The 21,078-nt window shown below is 47.7% G+C and overlaps 2 protein-coding genes across 5 annotated transcripts in view; one reads left to right on the forward strand and one right to left on the reverse strand.

Moving 5' to 3' along the window:
- The window catches only part of FKBP15 (FKBP prolyl isomerase family member 15), a 56,872-nt gene extending 54,308 nt beyond the window's left edge, over nucleotides 1–2,564 (forward strand). For both annotated transcript variants that reach the window (XM_061163394.1, XM_061163395.1), the window contains exon 28: nucleotides 1,930–2,564. In XM_061163394.1, coding sequence (XP_061019377.1) covers nucleotides 1,930–2,007 — 78 coding nt within the window. In that variant the 3' untranslated portion in view covers nucleotides 2,008–2,564. The remainder of the gene's footprint in view (nucleotides 1–1,929) is intronic.
- A 2,035-nt stretch (nucleotides 2,565–4,599) lies between these two features.
- On the reverse strand, nucleotides 4,600–12,933 carry SLC31A2 (solute carrier family 31 member 2). Of its 3 annotated transcripts, none has more exons than XM_061163398.1 (4): nucleotides 12,826–12,933; nucleotides 8,968–9,034; nucleotides 6,708–6,897; nucleotides 4,600–5,643 (listed from the first exon to the last, which is right to left on the reverse strand). In XM_061163398.1, the coding sequence occupies exons 1-4, from the start codon at nucleotides 12,829–12,831 to the stop codon at nucleotides 5,475–5,477; spliced, it is 432 nt and encodes a 143-aa protein (XP_061019381.1). In that variant the 5' UTR covers nucleotides 12,832–12,933; the 3' UTR covers nucleotides 4,600–5,474. The 3 variants fall into 3 exon arrangements, with proteins under 3 accessions (XP_061019381.1, XP_061019384.1, XP_061019382.1); XM_061163401.1 differs by lacking the exon at nucleotides 12,826–12,933 and adding an exon at nucleotides 11,905–12,662; XM_061163399.1 differs by lacking the exon at nucleotides 12,826–12,933 and adding an exon at nucleotides 11,641–11,834.
- Nucleotides 12,934–21,078: the final 8,145 nt, after the last annotated feature.

Here is a 21,078-nt window from a genome sequence, read left to right on the forward strand (position 1 = left end):
TGTAGGCCTTCCCTGGTGGCTCAGTGATGAAGAATCCGCCTGCCAATACAGGAGACACAGGGGACACGGGTTCGATCCCTGGGTTGGGAAGATCACCTGGAGTAGGAAATGGCAACCCACTGCAGTGTTCTTGCCTGGGAAATCCCTGGCAGGCCACAGTCAATGGGGTCACAAAGAGTAAGACACAACTTAACAAGTAAAACAACAGCGACAACAACTGGTAGGGTAGCCTCACTTTACCGAACTCCAAAGTTAAGGCCGGAAAGGTGATCTGCTGATTAAGCCTGGATCAGAACCCCGTTTCTTGCATTCGTGGTCCCCATTGTGCTAAGTTACAAGCATTCTTGGCTCCCCCTAGGACGTTTGACTGTTGGGATAATTTCACTAGGGTAAAATGTGGGTGGAGAACACAGATCAGATTCAGACTCAGTCCATCCCAGGAACAGAAATATGAGGTGAATGGGGGCAGATTTTCTCCCCTTTTGTATCCACCAAAATGGATTTTGCCTTTTGCCAGACCTTGGGAAAATGGCTGTGGTGGAGCTGGGATCTGGCTCCCGTGCACCAGAACCCTTCTCTCTTGCCTGTGTTCCCTGGGAAAGCACACTGGCTCCTCCATTGGCCTTTCTTCCCAAGAATTACATTTTCATTTGAGAGTTCTGAATATGAACAAAAAGCCAATTGAGTATCTCAAGTGACTGCCCTATGTATGGATGGAGTTTTCTGACTTTAGCAGAACATTATTGGTGTTAATACTAATGTCATCAAGTTAATGTCTATTTTTTGGGTACTCTGAAAACTATAGACATTTAATCTTCTGCCAGTTTAGTGAAGTGTAGGCACTTTTATTCCATTTTGTAGAAAGAAGGCCACAGCTCTGGAAGATCAAATAGCTGATCCAAGGTTACATAGCTGGTAGACGCACACCAGAACCTCAGCTGGAACAAAACAGAAGCAGTGAGCCACATTTTAAGATCCCACACCATCAGAATTTAGAGATCACTTCACTGATGCCCACGGAGAGGTTCGAGGTCTGTTAGTTGGTAGTGGAGGTGGAATTAGCCCAGGGACCTCTGAGCACATAACACCGCCTTCCTTTGGCTGGCCCTGGGAAGTCCGATCCTGGGCCAGAGTAGTTCACCAGAGCAGAAGGTACCTTACTTAGTAGAGAACACTCGGGAGTGCCTATCTCCAGCATCAGTCCCAGCAACCCACAGGATTCTCCCTGCCAGTCTAGAGGGAAAAGGCCAGAGGCTCAAGTCACGAAAAGCGGGGAGAGTTTTCTCTGACTCGTTAATCCCCCTTATCCTCTTGCCTGGTGGGAGGGAGGGAGGGAGGTGCCAGCAAGACTGGGATATGAGCCTGCGTCCCTGGGTTTTCTTCATCTTGGGATTCTCCACTTGGTAGGGTGGACAAGACTTTAAATTCGACTCTCTCTCAAATGATGAGCCCACGTCCAGAGCCAAACAGGCTACCGCAGGCCACAGCAACGTTTTTTCAAATGTGACTGTATTCTCCCCAGCTTCCTTCTTCCTGTGTTCTCCGCCCTGAGGGCTGCTCTGCTTCTCTGTCTCCTTATCCTGCTCCCCCTTTCTCTTCCCACACGAAATGTATCAGTTACCACATGTGAGAAAACCTGTCCAATCAATATACGTGTTTCTCAAATAAATGACTAAACGAGACAAACAAAGTTGGTCTTCTTGTCTCAGTGTTGAAAGATTGCCTCCCTTTTCTGACTGCTTGTCTCAGCTTTTCTGGAAGCCTGGGGTTTGCTGGCCTCAGGGTTCGTCCCTTCAGTTAAACCCTAACCAGCAGTCTCCTTTCCAACCTGGAGCCAGGAAAGATGCTGATCGCTTCATCTTGCACCAGTGGGAAGTCCATCTGGTGCAGGGACAAGTGAGGACTGACTACTCTTTCCTGTCTTGTCAGAGCATGAAGGGACGCCCGCCCCCAACACCCCTTTTTGGAGACGATGACGATGATGATGACATTGACTGGCTGGGATGAAGACCCAGGAAACCGGTGCAGAGGTTTCTCTACCCTTCCCTAGGCATGATTTTGCACAGCCAGCGCTGGCTTTAGACGAGCCACGGGGTGAGGTGAAGGTGAGCATGCTGAGGACAGTAGTTCAGATACCTGAGCTAGCCAACCTCCGAGCCCCTGCCTGCCCAGGTGAAGCAGCGTGTGAACCTGTCTTCAGAACACTGCGGTTGGCAGCAGCCCGCCCTGGTCCTGCCTCAGAGTCCCCCGTGGAGAAAGGGCTGGGGGGCTCCCCTCCAGCAAGTCCCTATGAGAGTCCTGCCCTCTCCCAAGCTTTTTATTCTCTGAACTCCCAGACTGACCTGCCTCTCAGTGCTCAGCTGTGTCCCAGCACCGGCACTGTCACCTGCGGTGAGGTCTCCCTGGCAGAACTGGTGGAGGGTAAAGTACCCCATATAAATAAACCCAGGTAACAGCCTTGCCGGCAGTACTGGGACGTATATCTTTTCTCTGCCTTAAATCTGATATAAGAGGTCAATCAATATTTGAAATTAACAAAACTAAAATAAATGTCTGCAACAAAACCTGACTCAGGCTTTGGGGGTGAAATCGAATCTGGTTCCGAGAGCAGTCTGTGCTCTCTGCGAACGTGAGGGTAGGGGTTGTAACAGATCTGGGTTGGTTAACATGCATGAAAGCACTGTGACATTTTCCTTTGGTACTTAACCCTGAACTGTGAGGCTTTCCCAGAAAGTCACCACTCTGCTCTCCCAGCATCCCGGCTACTTTTGGGCTCAGGGCAGCAGGGTTAGGACCAGTCCTGTCGTCCACGGGCTCCTGCAGGTCCTACACCCTAGGAAGCCAGGCAGAGAAGATGGGGAGGGTCCCTGTGTCCTGTCGTCATCCATCAGGGATGGCCCCTGAGAGACTGAGTCTTCACTTGAAGAGTGGCTTCCTTTTCCTCTGATTTCAGGTCTAGGACTAATGCAGGGAATAGTAGTGAGAAAACACTCATGGTCATTTTATTTATTCCAGCATTTTCCAAAGACCGTGTAGGCAGTCTTTAAAAAGTAGAGTAACTTTAATAAAAACGTTCCCTGATTTAAAATGTTTATAAGATAGGAACCCAAGTTCCATTCCATCTCACCTGACAATCAGATGTATCCTTTTTGATGATAGCTTTGAGCCTGTCTTCCATTTGTGGGCCTGGGAGGCAGTAAGAACTACCATTTACTAAACTCTGTTGTTTAACAAGTAGGCGCTATTGTGGGGGACTTTACCCAGACTGTCTCATCTCCAGCGGCCCTCACAGAAGATATTTATCCTCCTTTTATAGAGGAGATTGAGGCTTAGAGAGGTAAAGTCACCTGTCTAACGTTACACAGCTAGTAACAGAACAGGGATGCAAATCCTGGCCATGGGATTCTGAAGCCAGGCCTCTCGGCCGGTCCAGCAGCCTTTGTCTTGGGTTGAGGGAGGAGGGCAGTGTTGTATGTCAGAAATATAGGCTCCTGGGCCCCACCCCAGCTCCCCTGAAACAGAATTTTCCGTCCTGTTAGGGTGAAATACACACAGCATAGACTTTTCAGTCTCCACTGTCTGCATTCACACCCTTGTTCCACTGGATGCCGTGTGGCTGAAGCCAGTTCCTCTCTCAGCCACAACCCTCATCTGAGTTGATGAGCAGACTCCAGGCCAGGGAGCCTGACCACTTATTAGCTGGGTGACTGTATTTAGCTGCCTTAGTGTCCTCATCTCTAAGACAAGGACAGAAATACTTTCTACTTTATTGTGGGAATTAAATGAGTTAATACTGTAAAGTGCTTAGAACACTGCCTGTCTGGCACATAAGTTTTATATAGGTGTTTGTTAAAAACAAAAGTTCAAGCAGAGAAAATACCACCTTTTGTGAGTTGGCTCTGAAAACAGTTGAAATGCCTACTTAACATGGCCATATAATCCATTTCTGTGGACAGTAGATTTTTTAAAAAGCCCTCCATGCTGTGAAAGCCTCAAATGTATTTAAAGAGACCATCAAACTAAAGAGGCTGCTGGTCACCTATGGAGATTATCTCAGCGGTGCCTCAGGGCAGGGGAGGGACCTTAGCTGGACACAGAAGTGGATGCCTGACCATCCAACTACAAGACTACAAATCTTAACACCTGTTGTGACACTGAGCAGCTTCCCAGCTCCCTGCTTATGTGGGGAGAATACACCGATCAGTACTGAAGGCGTCACATACTATACTTTCTGTTTCAGCTCTTCCTTACTGTCAATTTGAAAAAGCGACTTTAATATATTTTTGCTTCTGCCCTCAGGGAGAGAAGGTGCTAATAACAGTGCTGACATGGGTGTTTATAGTCCATGTGACAGTTCTTTTTCTTATGGCAGGTTCACCATCATTATTTGTTATGTGAACAGAAGAATGACTTGTTGACTAGGCTGGCATTGAGGGTGTCTGCTGAGGGAACAGCGTTTCAGGGCTGGGTTTTGTGGAGCACAGAGTTGTCTTCATGGGAGACAGACAGACTCAGGCCTTGGACAGCCCAACTCAGCTCCTGCAGGGTTCTGTGAGCTTGCTGTTTGAAAGAGGAGAAACAAAAGACAGTCACAGACTATTTAAAAATATATATTTATTAAAATAATTTCTTTTTTATTCTCAAAGCTTCAGACCATCTTTCCTCTAGCCCATGAGGTACTTGAGTGTAGACATTACAGTAGACAGCAGTGCTTTTCTCTCCCTGGGTCTATTCTTTCTTTTTCTTTAAAGCGAAAAGGTTCAGTATCTGAAGAGCCCCCCACCTAACTCTACTCATGTAAGGCTTTGGCTTGATGGCTGATTACATCTTCAGTCGATACGCCGTATGGCATACTCAGTATTTGAACGAAGCATGTATCCCCACCAGATCACTATGGGTGAGCAGTAAGTAATAAATAGAAAACATTAGTATTGAATATTACTCAGTGAATTCTTGGTTTTGCATTAGGAGGAGGATCAGGATAAGATTAAGGCCACGAAGAGCTCCCCGACACCTGAAGCCACGTAACTATCACCTTCCGGTAGGCAGTGCCATCCCGTGGGAGGAGCTCACTGTATTCGGAGGGTAGGTCACAGCCCTGGTAACAATCCTGCTTCTTGGCCTTTAGTCAGCTGTCACTTACTCTTCCCCCAAGAGAGGGAAAGGGGTCCCAGCAGATGCTGCCATGGTTATGAAATCTGCCGCCAGGTTCTGGTCTCCACCCTCCCTCCTGTCACAGCAGCCTTCTTAAAGGCACAGAAAGACTTCGCCAGGGCCCTCTGCAGCCTGGCTGAGGAGCGGCAATGGCCTCAGAACTCCAGGGAGCAAGTGCTGGCTTCAGCTGAAAGTTTCCAGGAGCTGGCAATGCCTTGAGAACAGCCAGAAGAAGAAACAGGAGACATGGGCCGGGCAGTTCAAGGTCTGGAACGAGGCCCCAGGTCTTTCCAGCCCCCAGAGCCCTCACCCTCAACCAGCTAAGGCATGCTGAGAAGTGGGTAGGCTAGGTAGTAGCCCACACCTGAGCCCAGGACCACGCCGAAGAAAATCCAGGTGTTGTAGGACATAACTGCCAGCATCATGAAGTAGCCAACAACCACCTGAGCGACATGGAGCAGAGACTGGCCGAAGTGACACAAAAACCACCTGGATGAACAGGAACGCCGAGTTAATGCCGGCAGTGAGCCAGAAGCTAGGAGTTGGTGTCAGGGAGCGGAAAGAGCAACCGAGTTACAGGACTAGCCTATTTATAATTCGTATGCTTCACCCAGGAGAGATTTATTTTTAAAGAGACATGTCAGAAACCAGTGATAGAGAAGGGAAGAGGGACTTGTACAAGGAGTTTGGGATAATCATTTCTCCACCACATTGAGCTCTGAGCTTCCCGGTACCCAGGGCAAAAGGGGAAAATGAGATATGTGATCAATCACATCTGACAAAGGATAATACAAAATCATCAGTAAGGCAGACTTTTTTCCCCCTGAATCAACTGTGAGCTGTGAAAGCAAGTATTACAATGGAAAGAGCATGGACCCTGGTAACAGATTGATTTCCGGCTCTGCCACGTTCCAACTATGGCTCAGCGCAAGCGTCTTAATCTCTCTGAACTAAAATGTCCTCATCAGTAAAACATGTGTTAGTAAGGCCAGTATGAAAACACCTCCCTTGCAGCGGGTTTGTGACTGTTCAAGGCCCCACCCTAAGGAGCAGACAGACACAGCACAGCCAGAGCTGCAGAGAGGGCAGAATGGGGATCCCCAGTGGCTATCAGAATGGGGTGGGGAGGAAGGAGCAAGAGGTTGCCCTCTACCAAGCTGGTACGCTGCTGACAACAGTTTTTATCATTTGTATAGGAAGAGCTGCAGGTACCATCTTGGGTTTGGAAGCCTTAGTGACCTAAGAAAACCCACTGAGGTTTGGGGGTGGGCTGAATAGACACCCTTGTTGCTGGACTGAGGCTTGCACCGGAGTCAGAAAGATTGGAGCCTCCCATGTGGCTGTTCAGAGAGCTCCAGCCTGGGCATCAGGAGACCTGGCTGTAGTCCACGTCACTGCTAACTAACTGGAAGCACTTGGGCAAGTCCTGGTCCACCCCTGGGCCTCAGTTCCCTTGGATGAAGTGGGGCTAAGTGTCTTGTGGGTCCAGCCTACCTCTCAAGGTGAATGTGAGGACTCTGCCCGTTCCCCCACCCCCACCCCACGTCTGTTACCTGAGAGGGCTTCTGCTGACAGGCAGGGAGTCTGAGCTTGAAGAATCCTGGTCTGCCTCTTCGATAAGCTGCTGGCTGGTGGGGATGGACAGGTTCATCAGGGCCTGGTGGAGCAGCCTGGCTTTGCCAACCTTGATGCTTTCATACAACACCGCCAGAAGCAAGATGACCAACACAGAAAGGGCCATGCCTGTCGAAGGAGACCGAGTTACAGAGCCCAGCCAGGCAAATACTGCCCCTTTCCGGCAGCTTCGCTGGGGACTTGGCACAAGGAGGGCAGGGCACCGCCCACCCTCCCTCTGAATCCATTCCTCCTCCATTCCTCTTGCATCTTCTTCCCCACTCTTGCTGGGCTCAGAACTCCTGTCTCCCCTTCCAGCCCATCGTTGGTGGGAGTGGCCTGCTGGAGTGTGGCTTTGAGCTCAGCATGAAAAGCCACGTGGCAAAGCTGGGGGGTGGTGGGGAGCGTGCCCACCGGCCCACGCCCCAGCTGCACCCCTGTGGCAGCACTGTGCGTCCTCGGTACATGGTGCGTGGGTTCCCTCTAGTTCACGCAGATCTACCTTATTTCCGTGGCTTCATAATGTCTGTGAAAGATTAGATTCTCCAGAGATGGCCGCCTCGCTCTGTCCCACCCCACATGCTCTTCTTACGGTGTCAGCACTCCCGCCATCAAGTGGTGGGATCTGTTCCCTCCCCTTTAGTCCCAGAAGACCTCTGTGACTGCCTCAGCCAATAAAGGTGGAAATGATGCTTACTTCCAAAGCTAGGTTTTAAAAACTAGGCTATTTTTTTTTTTTTTTTAAAACTTGTTCTCTCTTTTTTTCCCCTACCTTTTTCTCTTGGAACACTCACTCTGGGAGCCTAGCCACCCTGCCACAAAGACCTCAGCCAACAACCCCTGCTGAGGTCCTAGCTAACAACCAGCATCAATTTTGATCAGTACCTACAGTGGTGGGCGTTTGGGCTTCTTCCAGTCTATTTTTATTTATTTCATTTTATTTTTTGACGGTACTCAACACAACTTAATTGAATGAATAAATTAAGAACTAAGAATTGACACTTCCAAAACACAGCAATTTTTAAATTGTTATATTTTTATTTATTTATTTAATTTATTTTTTAATTGAAGGACAATTGCTTTACAGAATTTTGTTGTCGTCAGCCATTTAAATTGTTTTAAATGGACCTGAGCTCTACAGAATTGGATTATTCATAATCTTTGCCTTTGCCACTATCATTGTTGATCTAAGAACAGTCCTCTTATCACTTTTATTTTACAATCTGCCTACCAAGCTAGAGTTAACAAAATCACATGTCCTATTTCAAAGTGACTTTTTGAGAAACATGTATTATTTCTATTAACAGAGGTAATAACAGACTTCGTAACTAAATAAAGCTACTCAATTAGGAAACAACACATCCTGCTCTGTTTCTTTGTTCCTTGTATTATGTTACAATGCCTTTCATAGTCTGTTCCCAGGTTTTAGGTAGGTATATTGTGATCAAGGCAATCTCCATCCATAGGTTGCCAGCAGAGATTATAAGCCCAGAAATTAAAAATGGTGAAAGGCTGAAGAAAACAAATATGAGTCAGGTCTAACACATATAGGGGGAGAAAGTATTAAAGAGCTGGAGAGAGAGAGAAGGATCAGAGAAAATGGGCAGATGGGAGACGAGGACTCCTCACAGAGACAGCTGGATCCCTGGAGTGAACAACGCTCTGGTCTCAGCAGTCTATTTTTAACATGTAAGTACTTAAGTGGAAACACAACTCCCTCATGAATTAGTGCCCGACTCTGCCTTTTCAAGTCAAAGGAATACTTGTCTCTTTCAAATTTATGTCTCATTTGAGGTCAAAGGCTGCAGCAGCTACTCTGGGCTTCTGAGCTGATGCTGGACAGTGAACCCTGTATGAAGGAGGTGCTAGGAGGCAACAAGAGGACCTGATCTAGTTCTGGTTCTGATGCACACCATGTGTCCCTGGACAAGTCTTTCCCCCTCTCTGGGTGTCAGTTCCTTCCCCTGTAACAGAGGGGGAAGCTGCACCCTCTCTGGGGCTCACAAAGAGCCCTTTGCAGTCTGAAGGGCAGAGATTCCAAATGGAATTACAAATGCAAAGTTACTGCTCAATATTTATGCAAGAAGAGTCAGGCTCCCTAAAATGTCCACAGAGCATAACAATAATGAGAACCTGGGTTCCCACTGCCTGGAGGTACAAGTCTTCTCAATCTACAAGTCTGGGCTTCCCAATTCTTACCTGTAGGACTGTGGACGCTCCAGAAATCAAAGAGAAGCACTACCTCATCTGAGAAGATGAAATGCATCTGAAAGAGAAGGGACTGCATCAGAGGGGACTTAGGGTGGTGGAAATCATGTCCCCGATTGCTCTCCAGCAACCTCTTCTAAAGGCCCAGGAGAACAAGGTCACTGGATTTAAGTGCTGGAAAGGCCATTGGAAGCCATCAGAGCCAACTGAAGCCAGATAGGGCAGGGGATGGCCCAGGCTCCCACGGCGGGTGAGCAGCGGAGCTAGGACTGAGCTGGCCTGCTCCAGGTCGGGGCTTCCCTGGTGACTCAGAGGGTGAAGAATCTGCCTGCAATGCAGGGGGCCTGGGTTCAATCCCTGGGTTGGGAAGATCCCCTGGAGGAGGGCATGGCAACCCACTCCAGCATTCCTGCTTGGAGAATCCCCACGGACAGAGGAGCCTGGCGGGCTACAGTCCACGGGGTCACAACGAGTCAGACACGACTGAGCGACTGAGCAAGCACAGTTCCCGGTAGAAGGAAGGTGCTTGGGGTGCCCAGCCTCACTGGACCAACAAGTCACAGGGCTCCCAGTCATGCTGAGATGACTCCTCTGTGCCCTTGAAAGCCAATGAGGACGTGCTAGACTGAGGAGTGACTGCCTCTTCTTGTCCTCAGGGCCCCAGCCAATCTGCAGTGTTTATCATGAATGAGCCCAGGGGCAGCTGTCTTCAGTGCGTACTACACACCTGTTCACCCAAAATTCACTAAACAGTTGCTGAGCCTAATCCTGTGCCCAGCATTATGGAGACAGGTTAATGTGTCTGCCCTTGATGGGCTCACGGACTTGTGGAAAGAATGAAGGTAGAAGCAAAGGGCACGCAGCACCTGTCTGAAGGCTCTTTTCAAAGAGCAGCTGGTCCACCCTGCGTTCTGGGTGGCATCAAGGGCTTTGCATATAATATCTCACTTCACCACAATCTTCCGTGTGGCAGGACCAATTAGGTCTATCGTATGAGAAAGAAAACAGGGAACTGGGCTCTGAAAAGTAATTTGCTGAAGGTCACAAAGCTAGCATTAATAAGTTGGCAGAACTGGGATTCAAACCCGAGTCTAGTTAGATGCCAAAGCCCCATCCGTCTATGCTGCCTCTCAGTGACCAAGAGAAGAGGACAAGATGGGAACTGAATGGGGATTCTAAATGCCTGCATCAGGCTTAATGACTGTTTGGCAAGATTAAAGCCAGAGAAATCAATCAGTTCACACTCTCAAGGAAAGGATGTTTCCCTCTTGTCACCAGGTAAGACCTCAACCAGCAGAGGCACTGTCAGTGCCCAACTATAGCTAAGCAGATCCTGGCTGAGTTGGGATCAGTTGGTGGAAGACTTCGCCTTCAAAGACAATGGCCAAATATTAGAATCTTCAAATGCCAGAGTGTCCTCAGAAAATTTTTTTTTAATTGAGACATAATTGACAAATAATGTATTGGTTTCAGGTGTACAACATGATTCCAATATGTGTATATTGCAAAATGGTCATCACAAGAAGTCTAGTTAACATCCATCATGACAATTACAATGTTTCTTTCTTGTGATAAGAACTTTAAAGATCTACTCTTAGCAACCTTTACATCTATAGTACAGTATTATTAACTAGTCACGATGCTATTATATCTCCAGAACATTTTCTCAGAGAATTTTTACTCCCCTGGTTTTCACCTTTTTTCCCCACAGAACACTGACAAATAAAATCTTCCTTGTAACTCCACGATATAAAACACAGGTGAAGAGGGGAGAGAGGTCTGAGCTCTGCTGAAATTCAATGTGAAAAACATTGATCTGGTCCAATTCTAGTCCCCTTCTAACCACTTCTCATTTGCAGATGGGTAAAAGGAGTTCCAAAAGGGGAAAGGATTTGTCCAAGACCTCGTAAGATGAAAACTGAAACCTAGACAGTCTTTTAAAAATCATGTTGAATAATTTTAAAATAAAGATAGCTTTTATCTCCCTAATATGAAAGTGATATTTGATCAACAGAAAAAGCTGAAACAGTACCAAAAAGAAAGTAAAAAATTATTTTGAGTCCTACTACCCAGAGATACCCTGTGTCACGATTTCAAAAAGAGTATCAGTTGAGGTGGCAAAATGTTCACAAAACAGTGATATGCAAAAACAAAAGGTACAAGTAATCCTGTGAAACTGCATTTACACTGGAATTGCACTCAAGGAATTTCAGAAGCCTACAGCACCATCTCTGCAGGTGGAGTGAGGTGTGGCGCCTTGACCCCTACTCCGAGTTCCTCTGACAAAGCAGTTGGCATGACTGGAATGTCCCCTGTGGCTAATTAATCAGGTTCCATAACTGGGTTCCTTCTGTCATCCTTAGGTTTGGGTCAGCTATCTCAGGGACCCCAAACAGTTTTTGCAGTAGATTGGAGTGTATGTATTCAGCAAGGGGGAGGCACGAGCTTGGGGGCGGGGGCGGGGGGGCGCAGCTGGGGGTACTGGGGACGAAGATCCCTGGAAGACATCTAACCCAGCCAAGGAGGCAGGTGGCTAGGACGTCGTCTGAAGCAGGAAGCAGCCGAGGGAAGATGGACAGTGCAGGTTTTCCAAGCTGCAAGTGTCCCTACAGAGCATCCACCTCACTGGGGAGTGAGGGGCCCGAAGGAGGGACAAAGACTCACCTCTCTTGCCTTTTCACAGGAGAAAAAGATTCAAATCAGCACACGCTGACTTGGAGCTGCAGTTTTCAGTCAAACAGCCCCGTGGTCAAACACCCAAGGGGCGGGCCTCTCATCCAGTTTCACAGCTTAGGATAAACCAGGGCCTCCAGTAGCTAAATTATCAGTCTGGATTCAGGGCCCCACCCTGTGGGGAGGGACTATGGGGAAGAAGAGAGCAATCACGGGACTTGTTTCTTCTTTATTTTCTCATTTGGAGTTACTCACGCTTTGAGATCCCAAGGGGAGAGGAGCCTGGAAAACCACCGTCCATTGCCTCGCAAAAGAGTCCGACACTCACTATATAGCAACTGAACAGCGACATCAAACACTTCCAGAAAAGCGCCCTCATTTATAAACCAAAGAGTTTAGGGGCAGATTAAGGTCCCAGTCCTGCCACTGCCTGGCTGGGGAACTTCTCATATAAACCCTTCCCATCTGTTTCCCCTTTTAGAGGGCCGTCGGGAGTTGGGTGTGTGCGTTTGACTAAATGACCTGCGTCGGCTTCCTGAATCTTCAATTCTGTGACATTCTTCCTGGAGGAAGAAAACTGTGTACATGATTTATTCATAGACCGAAGAGTTTTGCAAGCTGTCATTCTCTCCAGCCCAGGTGAACTCTACCAAGAAAACTAGTTTCTCTGAAACGCTATTTCTAACCCAAGTGTAAGAGGATGGAAAGTGCCAAGGTCTGTTTGTTTGTTTGTTTGTTCCCCCAAAAGAATCAGATCACGAACTTGAGAAGGCAGGGAACCGCCCCGGGGGTGTGTACGCGCGCCCAGACGCCGGCTGAAATGCTCCGAGAATTCCCTCCTCATGGGCGCCTTCCCGCAATCTCCTCCAAGTCACCGAGCCCAGAGCAGGGGGAACCCCCACCCCCCGACTGTCTTCACGCAGCGCACCCCGACCCTCATCCGCGCCACATCAGCGCGTAGTGACTGCTAGTCAAGCCGGACTGACTCCCAGCAGGAGGAACAGATAGAAAGAAAACCCCAAAGCCCCGGGCAGCTCTCCCCTTCCCGGTGTTGACACTGCTGCCTCACCCGCCCCCTGCCAGCGGCGGCGGGCACCGCGGGATGCCCGGGGTCGCCTGCTCGGGGGTCCCAGCGCCCACCCCGCGTCCGCTCCTCCAGGAGGCGCCCGGACTCACCGCCATGGTGAGCGTGCTGGGCGGCCGGGCGCCGGGGCCGCGTCTGCTCGCTCGGGACTGGGGCTCCGAGCCCGGACAGCCGCCGCGATCGCGACCGGGGCTGCGCGGTCACGTGGTCCGGGCGAGGCGCGCGCGCGGGCGCCTGGGACTTGTGGTCCCCACAGTGCTCCCCGCATCCTCGGGCGCACCCACCGGCCGGACCTCCTGGCGAGCTCCAAGAAGGGAGCGGAGCCGGCCTCTGGGCCAGAGCCGCCGGCACAGCGGGGTCCCTTCTGCCTTCCCTTTGGGCCCTGTCCTGTTTTGCACTTGACTTGTCTTTCAATTATCATAAAAGGATTTATTGCTTGTTATAATAAACAGCTTAACACCTGTTAAGTCCATCTTCTGGACGTGATAAAAGAAGTTAGAAGTAAAGAAATAATGCCCCAAGCTTTTCATGTAACCATCCTTCTTTTTCTTCTTCTTCTCCTTCTTGTCTTTTAAAATCTGAAACGAAAAGCAATACACGGTTGTAATTTCAATTGTATCTAATAACTAGGATGGTAAACTTTCTTCTTATTGGTGTAGCCGTTTTTCTGTATTCTCTGTCCATTTCGTCCATCCTGCTTGGGGTGGGGAGAGTTTTATAGGGGATGAGGGACATTTAACAGTATTTAATTTAAAATATATTTAGTAACCCTTTGCCAGTCCTTCTAGGAGGCAAATGGCTTCTTAGAGAAACCTTACAAGAGGCAGCACTAGCAGACCTTGAACCTGGAATATGACCTCATTTCAAAATCCTGCGCCAACAAGAACTGGCTACAGGACCTCCAGCAAATGGCTTTACATTTCTGAGCCTTGGTTTCCTGGTGGGTAAAACGGAAAGAATAATAGAAGGATGTCATAAAGCTATTGTAAGGCTTAAGTGAAGTCTTGCGTGTTAAATCCTCATCAGAGAACCTGGCAGTGGGAGCTTGCTCAAAAAAATGGTAGCCATTGTCATCGTTAGCACCAAATATTTCCGTTCTATTGTAACTGAACAGGATCCTGTGGTTCCTTCCTGGGACAGACCCTCCCCACGTCCTCTGCCTGCTTCTTCTTTGTAGAAAAGTTCGTCTCCTAAGTCTCTCCTGAGCCACAAAAACCTGACTCAAGAATTGGTGACTGAAAGGGTGAACATGTAGTGACAAGAATTGGGTGCTGAGCCAGGAGAAACTGGTAAGAACTTAAAAAATAAATCAGCCATATGGCAGTCACAGAAGCTTGTGTTCCTTCCTGAAGTATCTAGATAACAGTATCTGATGCGAATTTCCTGAGTTGTTTTACAGATGCTGCTGCTTCTAAGTCGCTTCAGTCATGTTCAACTCTGTGCGACCCCATAGACGGCAGCCCACCAGGATCCCCCGTCCCTGGGATTCTCCAGGCAAGAATACTGGAGTGGGTTGCCATTTCCTTCTCCAATGCATGAAAGTGAAAAGTGAAAGTGAAGTTGCTCAGTCGTGTCCGACTCTTAGCGACCCTGTGAACTGCAGCCTACCAGGCTCCTCTGTCCATGGGATTTTCCAGGCAAGAGTACTGGAGTGGGGTGCCATTGCTTTCTCCATTACAGATGCTAAAACCCACCAAATAGAAGAAGTTAACATTAGATGACCGTGAGTGTGTAACCCCCAGACCCACTGGAGCCTGAGGATTAATATTGTTGACCCCTGTGACATCACCCTGTTACCTCACCATCAGCCAGTCAGAGAACTGTGCACAAGCTGATCACACACCCTGAAACTCCTTTCCCTCACCTTGTCTTTAAGAATGCTTCCCCCCCACCACAAAAAAAAGAATGCTTTCCCCAAAGGGACTTCACTGGTGGTCCAGTAGTTAAGAATCTGCCTTGCAATGCAGGGGACATGGGTTTGATCCCTGGTTGGGGAACTAAGATCCCACATACCACGGAGCGACTAAGCCAGAATGCCATAGCTACTCAGCCTGTGCTCTGGAACGCGTGTGTCACAAATAGAGAGGAAAGATCCCACATGTAACTAAGATGCAATGCAGACAAATAAATAAAGAACTTTTTTTTTAATGCTTCCCTGAAACCCGTTAGGGATTTTGAGTCCTTTTGAGCATTACCTGCTCTGTTCTTCATGCTCAGCCCTGCAATAAACCTTTCTCTGCTCCAAACTCGGACATTTCAGTCGGTTTGGTTTCACTGTGCATCGGGCGCGTGAACTTGGGTTCGACAACACTATGAGAGGAAGCCACTTCAGAGGTCAAGCCACTTGTGCAAAGTCACACAGCTCCTAAGGGCCTCAGTCTGAAAGACAGTGAGTGTTAAGGGAAATCAGGGATTGGGCAGCCTCAGGGAAGAGCATGGGGCCAGCACTGTGAGGGGGTCTGAGGGGGACGGCCTCGGCTGTCAGGGATGTGCCAGGCCCCATGGAGGAGGCAATGGGGAGAAGAGGTATCCTTGAAGCATCTGGGCCTCTAGAGCTTGGTGATTTGGGTGTAATTTCTCACCTCTCTGGATCTCATCTGGGCAACAGAAATAAGAGGACTTAACCTTCACAGTAGCAGGCTCCCATGCACTCCTCCACCTTGCATCGAAGGATTTTCAACACGGCTTTATTCATTTGACTATTTTTGTTGGCCTTGTTACAATCTGATGAACTTCACATTTAATTCTCGCTTCCTTGTGTGTGTTATGATTATAACAGTCCTAAAGTTCTAAAGTGCCCCTTTACTTCCTGAACCACCAAAGACACCCCTCCTCTGGCGCCCAGGCAGAGAACAGAATCCCAGTTCATAAAGGTAACACCATATGTGGCCAAGCCTCAGTCCATGGCAAGAGATTCTTTCTGGATTCTGTACTTGTAGGCTCCCCTTCTCCTGAGAAACAGCAGAGAATCTGCCCTTGTCTTTCCAGTGCTCACCTACAGCCCCAGGACAGGACAGAATCCCCAGTCAGAAAAGACAGTACTGTCTCAGTTACCACAGAGATCAGCTCATGCCTGCTCAGTTGGTGGAGGGAAAATCCAACCAGTCATTTCTCCTGTTGAGGTTCAGTAGAGGAACTTGATGTCTCATGAAAAGTCTACAAAATACTACTTCTGAAGAATATCTGGCTTTGATGTGCAGATAAGGCTGTGTGACCCCATGGGCACTTCTATCCCTCTCTGGGCCTTTCTGGAATGGATGACCTCTAACTGCCCCTTCATATACTGATGATCTACAGTTATAAGGGAGCTTGAGGTTGGGGTTGAATACTTTATGCCTAGGATTTTTACATGTTTTCCATGTAGCTCTATTCAGCTAACTTCCTTGTTTTTCCACAACCGCTGCTATTATATATATACATATAAATATGTGTGTCTGTGTGTATATATATATATATATGCTATGAGTAGCATAATGTATAGTATATACATAATACATAACACAACATTAGGCATCTGGGCTGTGTGGCATAGGGGGAGTATGCACACTGGAGGTTGATCAGAAATGGAGATAGAGTGTGCCTGTGTGTTTCTGTTTGATGTGAACTTTGTGTTGATGAGGTTGGGGAAAGCAGGAACCAGGCCACCAACAACCTGAAGTCCATGTTTAAGCCAGGACTTTGGGACTTACCTGGTGGTCCAGTGGTTCCTAGTTCAGGGGGCTCAGGTTCCATTCCCTGGTCAGGGAGCTAGAGCCAGCATGCCATGATTAAGACCTGGCACAGCTGAATAAGTAAATAATAATCATGAAGTCAGAAATTTATTCTGTGACAAAGAACCATTAAAATTTTTTAGCCCCAGTGGGCAGGGTTCCCCAATGAGGGATCAGACCCATGACTCCTGCATTTGTAACATGGATTCTTAACCACTGGACCACCAGGGAAGATCCCCAAAGTGGTTTTTAATGTATGCTTTTCTTCCTGCAGTTTCCCTTTTCTTTCCCAAATGTCACTCTCTTAGCGAGGTCTACTCTGATCCCTGATTTAAAACTGCAATCCCTTTTGTATCCCTCACCAACCGCGTCCACCCCCGCCCCCCATCTTACTCGGCTTTATTGTTTTTCATGGCATGCATCATTGGGTAGCATCCTGTTCAAACTGGTTATCTATTGTTCCTATCTCTGCACTCAAATGGAAGCTCAAGAACAGAGATTTCTGTATTTTTATTCAAGAAGGCACTCCCTGTCCCTACAAGAGCTCATGTTACAACAGGCACTGTCTGCCAGTGTTCGTTAAATGAATCAACACACCCTTGCAGACATGTGCTTCATTGCTTCAGAGGAAGGAAGTGGTAGAAACCGAGGCAGCCTCTGGATGTGATGGTTTTATTTCCCATGAGACTGTGGCAGGTTTGGGGAGGATTGTGGGAGCAGTTAGGTTTGTGGGAAGAAGCACAAGGAAAAGCAGGGATACCCTCCCCCCAACCCACAAAATACCTCAGCCTAGAAGAGGGAGCTTGGAGCGAAGGGCCTCTGGGTCGCCAGGGGAGGAACAGTGACAGGCAAGACAGAGGGCCATGCCCCAGCTCTGGAAAACAGCAGCTGTGAAGTCATGAGGCCTTGCAGCCCACGATAATGGTAGCAAACCCAAGCATGGCCCTTCCTCCCAAACTCACAGATCAGGGGTATAGAGACTACCGGTCACCAAAAAACACACAACCTGTTTCAGTTCAGTTCAGTCGTTCAGTCGTGTCCGACTCTTTGCAACCCCATGGACTGCAGCACTCCAGGCTTCCCTGTCCATCACCAACTCCCAGAGCTTGTCAGACTTCACGTCCATCGAGTCAGTGATGCCATCCAGCCATCTCTGTTGTCCCCTTCTCCTCCTGCCTTCAATCTTTCCTAGCATCAGGGTCTTTTCCAATGGGTCAGTTCTTTGCATCAGGTGGCCAAAGTATTGGAGTTTCAGCTTCAGCATCAGTTCTTCCAGTGAATATTCAGGACTGATTTCCTTTAGGATGGACTGGTTGGATCTCCTTGCAGTCCAAGGGACTCTCAAGAGTCTTCTCCAACTCCACAGTTTAAAAGCATCAGTTCTTCAGCACTCAGCTTTCTTTATAGTCCAACTCTCACATCCATACATGATTACTGGAAAAACCACGGCTTTGACTAGTTGGCCCTTTGTTGGTAAAGTAATGTCTCTGCTTTTTAATTTGCTTTCTAGGTTGGTCAAAGCTTTTCTTCCAAGGAGCAAGCGTCTTTTAATTTCATGGCTGCAGTCACCATCTGCAGTGATTTGGGAGCCCAAGAAAATAAAGCCTGTCACTGTTTCCACTGTTTCCCCATCTATTTGCCATGAAGTGATGGGACTGGATGCCATGATCTTAGTTTTTTGAATGTTGACTTTTAAGTCAACTTTTTCACTCTCTTGTTTCACTCTCTTTGTTTCAATTTCATAAAGAGGCTTTTTAGTTCTCCTTCGCTTTCTGCCATAAGGGTGGTGTCATCTGCATATCTGAGGTTATTGATATTTCTCCCAGCAATCTTGATTCCAGCTTGTGCTTCATCCAGCCTGGCATTTCGCATGATGTACTCTGCATATAAGTTAAATAAGCAGGGTGACAATATATAGCCTTGATGTACTCCTTTCCCAATTTGGAATGTCTGTTTAGAGGGGGTTAAAAAGTTGAAGGGCTTCCCTGGTGCCACTAGTGGTAAAGAACTCGCCTGCCAACATGGGAGACATAAGAGACATGGGTGCAATCGCTGGGTTGGGAAGATCCCCTGGAGCAGAGAATGGCAATTCACTCCAGTATTCTTGCCTGGAGAATCCCATGGACAGAGGAACCTGGTAGGCTATGGTCCATACTGTTGCAAACAGCCGGATGTGACTGAAGAGACTTAGCACTCACACACGCAAAAAGGTGAGAGTGTCTTTAGGAAGCCCTGGTCTTGAGTTGTGAAGTCTTGGGAAAACTTAAACAGAGGACAGGCAGGCGGGAGACAGATCCCTGGAGTGCAGCCTAGCTTTCAGCCCTCTCTCTTACTCCTGTTGGGGTTGTGAATACCTTTCACTGATCAAGTCAGGCATTTAGATCAGCCTGATTCCTCCTGGGTGAATATCAAGCAGTTACCCCTGCAATCACTTTCTTTCTGTTTGCAAAGGCTCTTGCTGTCAATCTGGATTCTTGCAGCAATGCTGGGGCCAGAAGGACTGATGTGGCCACCCAGAGAGAGGACAGGACTTCCCAGGGTTGATACTGAGTCAGTAGCAGACTCAGGCCCCTCAACTTGCACCTGGCCCAGCACTGTCCATATCTAGAAGGCTGTGAACAGTTGTTACAACCTCAGACTAACAGGTGCAAGATGGGCGATGAGACCGCCTCCTCCCACCCACCCCCACCAGCTACAGTGGGAAAAGGGACCCCAGGAAAGTGCACATATTTTACCCAAATGTACCAAAGATGCTTCCTGGGAAAACCCTAAGCAGGGCCTTGAGATCTCATGCCTTACTTCTACAGTAGTTTTTTGTTTTTTGAAGGTATTAAATCATTTCTTGATTATTCATGATAATAGATGATACACAAGCTTCATTCCCATCTATAACTTTATCTGGTATCAATTTTCATATTAGACATATTGCCTAGGATGTGGCAATAATTATATTAATAACTAAAAACTCCATGACTTTGCTTGGGTGACCCTTTCAACAGTGAACTCCAGGTGACAACACAGTGATTGTCAGTTCAGCTACATCAAGGTTTTGGAAGATGATGGCTTCTCCACTAAAGCAGGATGTAAGTAAATTTTGAATGGAGCCTGGCATCACCTGAAAGGAATTCTAAACTTCACATCTTTGGGATAGTTGACCAAAATGTCTTCAGAGTAGGCTAACTTTATGCAGCACATTTTTAAAAAAGACATTTTATTTTTATTCAGCTGAAGCTAAAGCTCCAGTATTTTGGCCACCTGATGCAAGGAGCTGACTCACTGGAAAAGACCCTGATGTTGGGAAAGATTGAAGGCAAGAGGAGAAGGGGGTGACAGAGGATGAGATGGTTGGATGGTATCACTGGCTCAATGGACATGAGTTTGAGCAAGCTCCGGGAGGCAGTGAAGAACAGGGAGACCTGCCGTGCTGCAGTTCATTGGGTTGCAAAGAGTCGGACTCGACTGAGAGACTGAACAGCAATAATATTCAGCGTTATAATCAGACTATTACAGTTAGCAATCAACTGCATGCGTGAAAAGAAATCTACCTTAAAACCCTTTGTTGGAATGCTTTACATTTTCCACAGAACAGAAACTGAAAAACCTGTTATGTTATACAGTTAGTCAGAAATGCAGTCCTCAAGGGATTTTTTGCCTATACACATGACTGTTGTCTAAAACATGTCTTCTTTGTAGCAACTGGGCTCTGCCAGCACTGTGCTTGGCTGAGTCACAAATCTGTTGTAACCTGTAGCTTCTCTGTCACTTCACTGGCTCTCCTCTCCTGCTAAGCTTTGCTTTCTGGCAGTAATTAAAACCTTCTGCTACTGCCATAGCTACTGCTACTGTTGGAACTGCCATAGTCACCTTGGTTTCATGGTTTGGCAAAGTATTGGCCTCTACCACCGTAGGGGCCAGAGCTTCTGCCTCCAAATTTCTTCCTTTCATGTGTCCAAAATGTGAAGATTGATTGTTGTAATTGCCCAAATCCTTGTAGCTTCCATCACCTCCCAAACTGCTTCAATCACTACCAAATCCATTATAGCCATCCCACTCCACCACCATGGCAGCCACCAAAGAAACCTTGACCACTTAAGTTCCCTCCATGACCAAAGCCGTCATTCCCACCAAAATTACCTCCATGACCACCACCAAAGCTTCTGGAACTATTTTTGACCTCTTTGGCCTGATGAAGCACTAGCCATCTCTTGCTTAGATAAGGCTTTCCTTTCTTCACAGTTGTGGCTGTTCACTGTATGGTGTTTCTGAATGGCAGTCTAGCCTACGGAGTCGTGGTCATCAAAGGCTATGAAGGCAAAGCCTCTCTTTTTGCCACTGCCTCGGTCAGTCATGATTTCAGTCACTTCAATTTCCCCATACTGTTCAAAATAACCTCTTAGGCGATAGTTTCTTCAGTGTCTTCTTCAATGCCACAAAACAAAAATCTTTTTCACAGTTAGGTGGCCATCGGGTCTTTGAGAGTCTTCTCCTGAGACAGCCCTCTTGGGTTCCATAACTCTTCCATCCACCTAAAGGCCTTGCCTTTATGGCCACACTCACCTCGACAGTGGCACACGTGACAAACTCGAAGCCTCTGGAGCACCTGGTGTTTGGATCCTTCATTACCACCCAGTCTGT

Source organism: Dama dama, chromosome 16 (assembly GCF_033118175.1).
Source record: "Dama dama isolate Ldn47 chromosome 16, ASM3311817v1, whole genome shotgun sequence".
Classification (NCBI taxonomy): Eukaryota; Metazoa; Chordata; class Mammalia; order Artiodactyla; family Cervidae; genus Dama; species Dama dama.